This window comes from Pteropus alecto, unplaced genomic scaffold (assembly GCF_000325575.1).
Source record: "Pteropus alecto unplaced genomic scaffold, ASM32557v1 scaffold135, whole genome shotgun sequence".
Classification (NCBI taxonomy): domain Eukaryota; kingdom Metazoa; phylum Chordata; class Mammalia; order Chiroptera; family Pteropodidae; genus Pteropus; species Pteropus alecto.
In genome coordinates, this window is record NW_006438076.1 from 5,492,331 (window position 1) to 5,506,435 (window position 14,105).

General features: G+C 34.4%; 1 protein-coding gene across 1 annotated transcript; it reads right to left on the reverse strand.

Annotated features, from left to right (window-relative positions):
* Positions 1-7,455: 7,455 nt before the first annotated feature.
* On the reverse strand, positions 7,456-8,383 carry LOC102879093 (olfactory receptor 148-like). The gene is given in 3 exon segments (XM_015591996.1): positions 7,456-7,847; positions 7,850-8,143; positions 8,146-8,383. Coding segments are annotated over 3 exon segments (924 nt in total).
* Positions 8,384-14,105: the final 5,722 nt, after the last annotated feature.

Below are 14,105 nucleotides of genomic sequence, written 5' to 3' on the forward strand. Positions count from 1 at the left end.
GAGCATGAAAAGCTGGGAAGCGGGTAGTTGGGCCCAGTTCCTCTGCTCAAAAAACTTAGTCTATCTGAAAGGAAAAGAGTGTTTTGCAGTCTTATTTAAACCTTATAAATCTTTGATGAAGTCTTCGACACATGAAGAAAGTTAGGATCACAAGAACTTAAATAATTTGGCCTCAATCATGGAGCTCACTCTGAAAGGAACTGAAATTTGGCCCCTTCTTTAGGACTTTCGGCCAGTGTTTCAGGAGTATTTAGGTAGTTATACTATTTCAAATGCATCTGGAATTTTACTTTAAAAAGTAAATTTAATGTTTTTGTTGCATATCTATTATAAAAGGATGTAAAAGTTAATAATTCCACCATCCTATTTCTCCTTGAATGTCTTTAATATTTTTTGAAGCATGACTGACTTGAAAAAATAATCTGTACAAGTAGAAAAGATAATGAATATGCTTCTGACTAGGAAGTAAAATACCATTAAATTTACCTGTCTGGTAAAAATTTATTCAAGGAAGATATATGTCATGGATGCTCTTGGATGTCCAACCCGAACATTTCAGAATCAAGATGTCATGTGCTAAATTAATATCATGGTCACAGTGAAAACACAAATGTCTTACATTCCCAAAAGGACAATAGTTGTCACTAATAATACCTATTACAGAAAGTGATCAGATCTCAATAGGGAAGACTTTAATTAGAAAACTCAGAAAGTTTTCTGATTTTTGTGTATAATTTCCTCCGGAAAATGTAAAGATGTTCCAGAATCATTAAATGCAACAAAAGTATAATTGCAAGTTGTATTTTATCTACATTTTTAAAGCAAATTTCAATTTGATTTTTTTAATAATAGTAAGTTGTTATTTTAAGCCGCTAAATTTTGTGGTTGTATTTTGTGCAGCAGTAGATAACTAAAACATTAATTCTTGGCCTTGAAGCTGAACCTGTAAAGGCAGCTTTCTTTTATCTTTTTTTTTTTAACAACTTTTTTGAAGTATGATTGACAAATAAAAATTATATATATTTAAGTTGTACATGTGGATTTTGATATATGTGTACATTGTGAAATGGTCACCACAATCAAGCTAACTAACATATCCATTACCTCATGGAACAGCCATTTTCTTTTCTTTTTCTTTCTTTCTTTTTCTCTTTTTTTTTGTGGTGGGAACGTTTAAGATCTACATCTTAACAAATTTCAAGTATTCAATACACTGCTATTGACTACAGTCACTGTGCTATAGTCAGGCAGCTTCTGTCCTACAGATACATTAAGTATCTAGAACTTCATCTTGCATAACTAAAACTTTGCACTCCAAGTTATGTATTAAATGTAGATTGTGTCTCGAATGTATCAAATATTTATACTTAATGAAATATAAATTTTGAAATTAGTGATTATTTACATTTTACTCAACAAAGCCATGCACTCAGGTCTTTTATTTTCTTCAACAGATGAGCACATGAGAGGCCAAAAATAATTTCAAGCTATTATTTGATGTATCTGTCATATACTATTTGGCACCTGTTAAAACTTTTAAGTTAAATGCCTTGCATACTCAATAAATATTTTTTGTGATCATCCGAAAAAAGCATTTCACCTTTTAGGAAATTTAATTTATTAAAGACTAATGTTTTTTTTCAGAAAGGCTTGCAATGCATATACACTGTGTTTATTAGTAAAGGTCATACAGAAAACTAAATGATAAAATAGTGTACTTGATCTAGGTTCTCAATATGAGACAGAGAAAGGGTGAGAAGTCAGGAGCACTAGTGAGAGAAGAAAGCCATTCTCCCTTTCTCTTCTCATTTCAGCTTCCTCTCTTGTGGCTGGGTGGATAAATCAGACAACTTCTGTCCTACAGATCTCGCTGTCTCTGATTCAGCCAAGGAAGAGGAAGAGTCAACACTTGGACTCAGTTTAAGCCACATTCGCTGGTCAGCTTATCAGAGAGCCCTGTGACGGAAATCACTGAGATCTTGATGATCTTTTAGTTCTCAGTTTGCTGGCGAGTCCTATTTTCACTCTCTGTGAGTAGAACCCAGGAGTTGAGTAGATGTCTCAGGTCCCAGACCCATATCTGCAGTCACCCCAATGAGGCATGAAAGCAACCTCAATAAAGCAAAGTAATAGGATTGCTTAGCAAACATTTGAGGCAGGCAATCATGAATTTATAGTGCTGCTAAACTGTCCAGTTTGTGATTTGTCTCTAAGAAAGACAAATAGAATAGGTACAGGAATGGGGCAGGCAGGTGGATTCACTGAAGACTGGGACATGACAGAGGACAGGATGTGAATAATCTGAAACTAGTTATAAAAATAGTAAAATAATCTAATCTAGTAAAGAAGCTAAGTAAAGACAAGAAAGGGTTGACAAGAGAAGAGAAAGTGATGTGAACAAATTACAGGTTTCAGTGAAGTTATTTATTCATTGTACAAAAATTTGGTAGCAGTGCCATGATGTGCCAAAATTGCTATGTTCTGGTGAGCAGGAATTTGTCTTTATCTGTGCCCTTGAAGAGCGTACAGTCTAGTAAAAGAAAAAAGGCATTAATCAAATAATCATACACATAAATTATAAGTCTTCCATATGGTATGTGCTAGAAAGAAAAGTTCAAAGGATTGAAGCATTATAATGGGAGAGTATTTGTGTCCTAAGTAGTTCACTCCCGTCTTTGTTCATGTCAATGAGGATGAACACACATTGCGATATATATGGATAGATAGTATTCCTTGAAAGGTGTGGAGGACTTCCCTGAGAAAGCATTGTCCAAGCTGAGAGCGGAAGAGTGAGCAAACATGCAGGCAACAGGGAAGCAAACACTACTCCAGGCAGGGGTGAGACCACGTGCCAAGCCTCTGGGAAGGAGCACAGCGCATTAAAGAACTCGAGGAAAGAAAGGAAAATAATTGTGAGATGACGCTTGAGAGACAGAAAAGAAAAAGATTACTCAGGGCTCAATCGGTCACTTTAAAGATTATGTTTTTATATTAGGAGTTTAAGAAACTTTAAGAGGGTTTTAAGCAGTGTTGTATTTGAATGTATGTGGGAGAAATAAAATGAATTCATTTTATCTAGTGAAGGGAACAGAACACATTCAGGGAGCAAATAAGGAAGAATCTAGGACTAGAATTTGAAAACTTGGTCAGGAAAAATGGATGGAGAAAAGATAGTCACTAAGTCAGATAAATGCTCCCGGGCATGTATGTGGACTAATGCCCTACTTTAGCCAAATCTGATGACATCAGATCAGAACTTCACTTTTCACTTTTTAATTTTCTATACTTGAACGTACACTGAGAATCGGACTTCGATTCTAGTAGTCAAGTAAGGTCCCCACAGAGCTATCTTCTGGGAATACCCAGAAGATTAGACCCAACAGAGGATAGTAATAATTGAGGATGAGAATAATAGAACCCCACTCTAAGGGGTTAGAACATTTTATTACATATTAGTTCAGGCATAATTTATAAACAACATAATACATACGTCATCGGGTTTAGAAACAACTGTGTGGTTTCTCCTCCAAAGTAATTGCTTTGAATTTTTTTCCCTTAAAACTTCCTGATTCAAATAATTAGCTTCATTTGATCCTATATTTGGGCATCCTATTTTTTTTCTCTCAAAAATATCTTTTTTTTTTAATTACTATTTCATTGCAAAATCATGAAAGTAACAAATAAAAATATATGAAGAAAGTAAACATCACCCAAAATTGGATTGCCCATTTTTAAACATTTAGGTAAACATACTTCCAATAATTCATTTATACATAGATATCTTTATATGAAGATTAAAAAAAATGGTATAAAATGTTTACAATCTTTTTACTATTTCCACCTGCTATGGGAATTCTGCCTTTGACTTTCATATTCCCTGAGCCTTTGTTTTATAGAATTAGTGTATTTGGTAAGGAGAGAACTAGAGAAGCTAGGATGAAAGATTAATGAAAAATAGAAAAGGTAGAGTGTAACTTGTGAAAATAAAGAGTTACAGTTGGCTAAGGGAAGAGAGGGCTTGAGCACAAGAATAAGAAATAATGTGGGATTGCTCTCATACATCAGAGATACTGAAAGGAAAAAAACCTGGGGTAAGATTTTTTTGGGGTCTGTGTGTAAAAGGACAAACATTTATTTTCAAAGTTTCAGCAAAATTGCTATATTGTGTATAGCTGCATGAGGATCTGAGATGAATCCTAATTCTATACACAAACAAATTGTGTGCCTTAGAGAAAATTACCTAACATCTTCAAACCTTGTTTCACCTTCTGTAACATGATCTCAGTGTTTTTGTGTAGATAAATTTAATAAAATATAAAGCAATTGCACAGTGCTTGGTAAGAAGTAAAGACTCGATAAAAGGTAACTCTAGACAGATTCCTTGAAGGCTACCTAGGCTACATTCTCTAACTTTTCTGCCCATGCCAAACTGAGGTATTTAACAATTAAACAGTGATTTGAAAGGCTTCAACAATAGTTGTAAGAAAAAGGAGAGAACTAGCAAACTCAAAATCCACAAGGATATGTGAAAACTTAATAAGTAGATTTATTTTTAAATTGTGGTAAAATACACGTAGCATAAAATTTACTATCAACCATTTTTAAGTGTACAGTTCAGTAGTGTTAAGTATATTCCTACCGTCGTGTAACCAATCTCCAGAACTTTTTCATCTTACAAACTGAAACTCTGTATCTGTGCAACAATTGCACATTTTCTGCTCCCTGGCCCCTGGCAACCACATTTTTTTTCTATTGATTTTACTCCTCCAATACCTTATATAACTGGAATTATACAGTATTTTTGTGTGACTGGCTTATTTCACTTAACATAACATCTTTAAATTTCATTCATGTTATAGCATGTGTCAGAAATTCCTTTCTTTTTAAATCTGAACGATATTCCTTGTATGTATATACCACATTTTGTTTATTCATTCATGCACTTGGATTGTTTTTATCTCCTGACTCTTGTGAATAATGCTGCTATTAACATGTTATGAATATGAATATATCTTCAAGACACTGCTTCCAACTCTTTTGTATACATACTCAGAGGTGGAATTGCTGGATCATATGGTAATTGTATTTTTAAATTTTGGGGAGAAGCATCATACTATTTTCCATAGGGGCTGCACCATTTTACATTCCCACCAACAGTGTATGGCGTTTCAATTTCTCCACATCCTCACCAACACTTACTATTTTTTTTTTTTAAGTAATAACAATTCGAATGGGTGTGAGGTGATAATCTATTGTGAGTCTGATTTGCGTTTCCCTAATTGCGATAGAGCATCTTTTTAAATGCTTGGCCATTTGTATGTCTTCTTTGGAGTGGTGTGTGCATGTGTGTGTGTGCTCGCATGTCTTTTAAATAAAATTCTATGTTAGGTGTTTTACTAAAGTTTTAGATGTAAGAAAGATTTAAATTGTTTTAAAGTTTTTTTTTTTTTCAATGCCAAACAGTCATTGCAACATTGATTTAGAAGTGGCCAAAAAAGTAGAGTTCATTCAGATTTCAGCTTTCAAATATCTTTAATTTTACTTGTATGTAGATATATATTTAAATTAAGATATGTTGCTCTTCTACATCCTAGTTATTTCATTCATGTTCCTCTTTGTGAATAAATATGCAATTACATCATAATTTGATCTAATTAAGTAGTATCCATCCATTCCTTCATTCAATAAACTTACCCTGGTTGCTTACTATGCCACGGGGTTATGTCTTGTGATGCAACAGTGAATAAGAAAAACATGATTGCTACTTTTATAGAACTTTTCATTGTATAGAAAATAAATTGAATGATATGAGTATCAGTGTGATGAGTATCTGTTCATAAGTGTTATCCAGGCTTTACCAAAGAGATGTCATAGAATGTGGGTTCTTCCACCAATATCCAGCAGTAATAGGACAACAAACTAATATTAGAGTTGCTTGGATCTGGCAAGTCATCTAGGATAGGCATTCCCAAAGTGTGAGAATACAATTCTGTGTGATCTTAGATTTTGCTAGTCAGGCTATGAGGGGCCATAGAAACCTCATATTGCACTTCAAACTCTTTATTTATCCTTGAATGCATTTCATTTTGTCCTTTTTGCCTCACAGCCTTTATAAGAGCAGCAATTTATTATATTTGAGATTTTTTGGTGTGTGTTTATTGGTTTCAAGTAGGATGAAGACTTATGAGTAAAAATGGAATAGAAAAAGTACAAGTTACTAAAATGTCATGAAAACTAAGGACTAGTTTGTCTGTGGGATCTCTAGTAAATGGTACCTGTTCTTTGTACCTGGATTCTGGAGAAAAGTGAGAAACGATTATCAACTCAGTATTGCTGAAAGCTAAGTTATAAAATGTAACTTGGTAAGAGATTCAAATGGGCATAGTGATTAAACCCCATAATCCAGCCATCTTCTCTTCAAACAATCCTGGACAGAAAGGCTTTCCCAATCCTTTTATACTAAGGAGTAATTTGGGAGATTAGCAGCCTGGCACAGTAGGAAAATCATGATAGTAGGAGTTAAGAGTGCTTAGGTCTAGGCTTGGCTTTACCATAACTAGACATGTCATAAAGGGGAATATACTTATTGCTATATCACAGTCACCCCATCTACAGATGGGTATAATGAGCAGTGGTACAGAATAAAGGAAGATAATAATAAACTCAATATGTGAACATGACTTATGTCAGTACATATTTTGCCAGTTATTTATTGAATACTTTATATATATTATGAACTCTAGAAAGAGATGATGAGAATGAGTAACTTGCCAAGCAGGTCTTTTAGGGAAGTCACATCATAGAGGGATAAAGATTAGGAACTTTGTAGTTAATTGGATCTATTCAAGGTCTGGTTTGCTGCTTAATGTGCAAACTGGGCCCATTGCTTGAAGTCTCTAATCCTCAAAGCTCATTTTTGTTTTTCCAAAATGGAAACTCTGTAGGGATGATGTAAAGATTAAATAAGGTGATATCTGTGAAATGTTCATCATAGTGCCTGAAGTTCATACTCACTAATGTTGGTTAAAACTATTCTTAGCAACATGGGGAAACTGAAAGTTTATAGACAGAAAGTAGAAACAATTACATTCTGAATGGAGAAATAAAAATGAAATAAGGGATGATTTCATATGGAGATGGACTACTGAAGGGTGCCTCTTGGAGTGACAGAGATCCTCACTATCCCCAAGCAGGCAAAACTGGCTGCCCAGTGTAGGGGTAAGAGATCTGTCTAGCTGATGCCGTGCCCCTTGGATTCCTTACCCAGAATCAAGGCACTGAGAATAATATTATAGAGTTATTTATGGGGTCCCAAGAGTTATAGAGAAACAAACATATAGGAAATTTTATTAGGCAAACAAAATATCATGCTTTAGAGGAAACATTTTTATTTAAGGGGAAGATATAGGAAGATAATGTTAAGAGACAATAAATTTCCAAAATCCATTACAAAACTCATAATTTAGTTCGGAAGAGTACTACACTGTGGAACACTCTTTTCAGGGATTGTTTCACTTCTCTGTTTCTTAAAGAATAGATTAATGAGTTCAGCATGGGTGAGATGATATTATTTAATATTTGCACCACAGCACCAAGCAAGGGGTTGGGTGTGGATTGCACATAGATCATGATTACGGGTCCATAGGCACAGAGGATTGCAATGAGGTGGGCACTGCATGTAGAGAAAGCTTTCTGCCTGCCCTCTGCTGAACGGATTCTCAAAATGGCAATCCCAATGCATGTGTAAGAGACACAAACACTGAACAAAAGAATTAAAGCCAGAAAGCCAACATTTATGGAACTCACTTTCTGGGCCAGGGAGCTGTCAGCACAAGCCAGGGGTAAGACAGGTCGCAGAAGAAGTAGTTCACCTGATTGTTGCCACAGTAGGTTAACTGAAAGGTGAAGGAAGTCAGGATGGTGGCTTGAAGACAACCTACCAACCAGGCTGCCATGACCAAAGTGACACAGACTTTAGGTCTGATGATGAGCATGTACCTCAGTGGGTGACAGATAGCAACAAAGCAATCGAAAGCCATCACAGAGTAGAAGCAGCCTTCTGTAGAACCTAAGAAATGATAGAAGAAGAGCTGCGCAGCACACCCCTTGTAAGAAATGGCATGGCTCTGGCCAGAGAGATAGATAACATCTTGGGACAGGTTATAGATGGGAACAACATGTCAAAAATAGATAGGAGTCCCAAGAAAATATACATGGGAGTACGAAGACTAGAGGAAGAAACAATTGCTGTAAAGATGAGTAAATTGCCAAGCAGGGTAAAGAGGTAAATGAATGAAAAAGTGACAAAGAGTACAGTCTCCAGTCCCTGTGTCTGAGGTATTCCCAGTAGAATAAACTCATTCAGCTCTGTGTGATTCGTCATATTCCCAGAGGAGAGGTCTGGGTAGAGACAAAAGACATGAAAGCATGAATGTGGAGAATGATTTGTGACATACAATACCAATACATTCATTGTCAACAATCTTTGTTTAAACATAATGATGATAAAATTAAAAATTAGAAATTCTTTCAAAGACATTTAGGGGCTAGTAAAGCAAATCTATGCCTTCATATCTAGAGATACTATATTCCTTCATGAATATGGATAGAAAGCAAAATGAAGCATTAACACGGTCAAATACTGGACGGGCTAAGAGAACAAAGATTTCAACACTGAACAGAAGATCATAATTTAATTAATGTCTACAACCAATTATACAACAATAAATGCCCTAAAATAGACCAACCTGGAAGCCTGATCTTCCTGATTCCTTTCCAGAGCATATTTATAGTTACTCAGAGATGTAATCGAATGCCCTAAATATTCCTCTAAGGTCAATTTGAACATCCACATCTCTGTTGAGAACAATGGATTGTGATACAATTCAATAAGCATTAAGATTTGGATTATATTAAATAGTCATATAAAATATAGCATAAGGAATATAGTTAATAATATTGTAATAACTATGTATGATGTCAGATGGGTACTAGATTTATCGGGGTGATCACTTCATAAGTTATATAAACTTCTAATCACCATGTTGTACATCTGAAACTAACATTGTATTCTAATTGTAATTGAAAAATAAAAATACATATATTTAAAATATTTGGATTGTATTAATATCATTCTAATAGGATATATTCCTTAGTTTATTTTCTTATTTGTCTATTTTCATTTGACTGAAAAGAAAGTGACAAATCTAGATATTATCATGGGGTTTTAAACTGTTTAAAAGTTAGCAGCTAAATTGTATTATGTAGATGGTAGCTTTTAGTGAAGTTACGTCATGCAGGATATTTAATCTTTGCAAACAATTGGAAATTTTGAATCTCAGTACAATGAAAATATTTCAATTCTACAAATATTGTTGTGTGCTTTCTGCTTTTTTAATGTTAATTTCTATTTTATTTTAGTAAAAAATTTAATTGGAGATCTACTCCATTAACAGATTTTTAAATTTATAATATAATATTGTTAGCTACAGGCACAATGTTATAGGACAGATCTCTAGAATTTATTCATCTTCCCTTACTGACAACTTTACACCCTTTGATGAGCAACTTTCTACTTCCCCCTCATCTGCCCCTAGCAGCCACCATTCTACACTCTGCTTCTATGAATTTGACTATTGGTTTATTTTAAAAGAAAAAGTTGTTAACTAAACAGGCTGAGAATGTGAAACTGCTGCTAGTGTGCATTGTGGTCGCTTGTTTGTTACAACGGTTGCATAAAGGTGTCTGTAAATTGTCCAAAAAGAAATGATATTTTCAATCCCAGTTTTTACTTTACTGATCTGTTTTAACGCTCTCCAAAGTATATGAAAATTTTCCACTTATAATTCCAATTTAATTTCTCTGATCTTTTCTTATAATTAATAATTACTGATTGATAATTTTATCTTCTAAAATAATTAATACTATCTACATATACTAAAGAAATTCCAAGGAAAATGAATTTAGGTTCTATTAGACTATAAGTTCCCCGAGAGTAAACACTATTAGTTTGTCATTGAAACTGCAGTATTTATCACAATGCCTGTGAATAGTTGGCATTTAAATATTTGTTAGATAAATAAAAAGTTGAAAATTAATTTATGGATATATTTTTGACTTAAGTTTCATAAAGAGACCATGTCCATTTTTGTTCACCACTGTTTTTCTCAGTTTTCGGAAATAGTAGTACTCAATAAATGTGTTTATTTGAATAGAATTTTAGAATGCTCTGCTATGATTCCTTTTGTCTTTAAACTATTTTAAGCTTTTGTTTTTTTCTACTAACCCTGGAAAGCAATGGTTGTAGATTCCTTGCCTAACAAAAGAAATTTAGGTATGAATCAAAATGCAGAGTCTCAAATTCTTAAACTAGGAAAGATGAAAGGAGCCTTGAACATCTTCGTAATTACTGGTAACTCATAATTGCCTCTTGCTGCATTGGTGTGGGGGATGTAAATTATAAGTAGAAGTAGAGAGTTAAGAAAGGAGAATGGACCTTCTTGAAGAGAAGGAAAAGGAGAAAGTCATAATTAGTAGAAAGTTTTGTAGCAAAAATAAAAAGGTGTAAAAAGTAATTAGTGTGAAAATACTTGAAATAGAAGAAAAATTATTCACACAACTAAAGTTCTAGATTTAGATCACGCATCTTAATGCATATGATAATTAAAAGTAAAATAGCATTATTACAAAACATTAATACAACTTATTTACTTTATTATTATTGTCTTACGAGATCAAGCCTCAATAAGAGATTCTATTTGTGGAGGAAAGCCAATATTCTTCATTTTTTTCCAGACTCTCCTTGTCAGCTTCCATGAGGAATCCTCTGGACTTGAAGTCAGTTTGTACTTTGTGCTGAAGTTGTTGAAGAGAGAGTTCATGGCCACTGGGTGGCCCCATACTCTGGAGTATCCACCTCTATGTAAGCATTCTTGTAGGTTCTGCACAATTTCTGTTAGGTTCAATAAACTGAGAGAGCTAATAAAATTCTCTCATAACTGCTATGAGGGAATTCTGATAAGGAAAGATGAGATTTTTGTGCCAGGTAGATCTGTATTAAATCTAGGCTCTTGCTTACTAATTCTATGACTTTGTTATGTTTCAGTTTATTTATCCCTCTAAAATAGGCATGGTATTACATTCTAAGAATTCTTGGATAGATTAAATGGAATAATGCAGTATGAGGCATCTAATGTGGTATCTGTTCTATTGCAGGTACTCAGCTACTGCTAGTAACTCCCATAGTCTGGCCAAGAGTAAAACCACTCTTGTAATGTACTGAATACTAACAGGAGCATGGCTAATGCTAAATAACTCTTACTTTGGTGGGAGTGTTTAGAAACTACTCCTGGGGACCCATGGCGGTCTCCTCTGGATTATGTTGAGCTACAACAATAAAAATGTGATGGAGAAGATTGGGAACCATGCCTAAGTTTTTACCTCATTCCTTACACCCTACCTGCAAGCACCCACCCCTCTAAACCATTCAAAACACAGTAAAATAGGAATCATGCTAATGCATGATATTAGTGAATATGCAATGTGATATTTCTGTTGGTTCCAAGGCAGTATAAATATTATTTTCTGTAAGATAAAAACTGAAATAAAAGATTAATGAGAAATATCTCATGCAAATAATACTATTTCAGACTGCAATTTTATTTACCATGCTTAAAAAAACAATTTTGTCCTTACAAGTTAAAATATTATCTTTGTAATTTTAAACATTCGAACTCCTTACTATTTCAAGACCCACAACCAGGCAGGTTTGTAGGTATCACAGACACACATGGAACTGAGAATAATGAAGGGTTGCCTCTCCTGCCCGCCCCCCTCCATTAAAACAAACAAACAAACAAACAAACAAACAAATAAATAATCCTTATAAGTTAAAACATTCAAGCTCCTTACGATTTCAAGACCTACAGCCAGGCAGGTTTGTAGATATCACAGACACACATGGGACTGATAATAATAATTCAAATGGTATTTTAGGGTTGCATCCATATTAGAAATGAATACAGCTCTCTTAGAAGATTCAACTAAAATTCAACTATTTGTCTAGGAGAGAGGCAACATGGCATATTAAAAAGAACTTGGATTAGAGGTCTAAAACCCACGTTCAAGTTCTGATTTTTGATGTGACTATGGGCAAGTAACTTAATATCTCTGAACCTTAGCTTCTCATCTTTAAAGAAGCAGAAAGTATTCCTGCACCAGTAACCTCAACCTTAACCAATGAGTTAAAATTTAGCGTTACAACTGGAATACTTTCGAGAGTGAAACAGGGAATTAGTAATAATAAGACAGGACACTAAAGGTAAAATAAGAACATTTCTGCCAAGCTTTTGAATAATTTTCTTGGTATTATGCCTCTCGTTTGTGTCCCACAAATCTGTATTTTGACATGCACCACTATAATTTTACTCCTTGAAAATTTTGACTGTTCCTATAATTATACTTGGTATATAGTGGGTACCCACCAAATGTTTGCTTTTGATTAATTGAGATAACCTTATCTCACAGAACTGTGGTAAAAATTAAATGTGATGACGTTCATGAAATATTTAGATACATACTAATGTGCTTTATATCGGTTCATTATTATATTTGCTATAGAAAGTCTCGTGCTAAAGAATTTGGGAAGTAGTTACCTGTCTTAAGCCTGAATGAGGAAAGAAAGGGTAAAGCGAGAACAAAACAGTACTGAAGGCCAAATCTTGAGAAATACATTTTAGGAAAAGAAGAAAAAGGAGCCACGTAAGAAGAAATATACACATTTCACATGATATTTGGGAGAGAACCAGGAGAATGTCTTTTATATATCTGCATCACACAGATTATTATTTTCTCTATGCCATAGAAATATATTTTCTCCATGTCAGGAAATATATCCAACTAATTTTTTTTAATCTTAAACAACTGTGGAGTGCTGGAACGTGAATGAATGATTAATGAACAAAAAAGAATGAATGAATGCATTCCTACATGATGTTTGATAGAGTGAATGGAGGAAAGCGCTCTCATGTCACTGCATATAGTGAGAAGGAATCCCTTAGTTGTAATTCCTTTCAACAATCTCTGCTACCCAGGACTCCAGAGTGAGGTTAAAAGTAAAAATTGAGAAAGAAGAGGAGATACTCTGAGCACCTACGTGGGAAAAAGTAAGGAAAACAAAAATCTTTCCCCTCCTTTCATCTTCAATTTCTTCTATAGAGTTATGGGTTCCCCATTTCAAATGTCTCTCTGTTCTAAGTGCCTTGAAATTGGACTTGGATTCTCTAACTGCAGACCCTAAATGTTCTTTTTCATTCAGAATCACACAGAGCGCGGATGCTATGCGTCTGACGGCTGCCCTCTTACCTAGAGTGATTTCCTCAGAGTTAGCAGAAATAAGATCTCTTACCTTTGTAGGATTTTAAATGATCTCACAGTCCCTCTGGAGACTTATCAGTAATATATCCCAAGACTCAGGAAACCTCTGGGCATAGGGTACAATTAAATGCTGGATGTTGAGAAAGTTTAGGAGTGAGAAAATAGTACACAGTAATCGAGATAACCTTTAAAGGAATTAGACTCGAGCTTGTGGATCCCCCCTGGTCACTCTATTTTTCTGTTCCAGGTTGACATTCCATGGAACTCTTTTATTCTCTACAGATCTCAGGAATTTGGCCTACTTATCTGACCTTTTCTCCCCAGTTTCTACCTATTCCCTTACCTTGTATGGTTGTGGAAGAAATTGTAACATAATGAAGAGAAAACATACCTTGGAGCCGGAAGTTTCTGGTGAAGAACAAGTCTATTTTTCATTAGATATAAGTTCTTGAGTAGGTAAATGGTTCTCTTTGAATCTCAATATTGTCATTTATAAAATGGAGTTATAATAGTATTTTATAGAGCGATCATGAGGATTAAATGAGATAATGCTTATACATTTCCTGAAACATACTACATGCTCCTACGATTTTTTTTTTTTTTTTAATTTAAGTTTCCAGGACAGTTAGAACCAAAATGAAGTCTTTCCTCATGCCTCAACCTTCATGATGTTAATAATTTTAGCAGCTTGGTTAAAGTGACTCCGTTTTATGTATTCCCTATCCTCACAC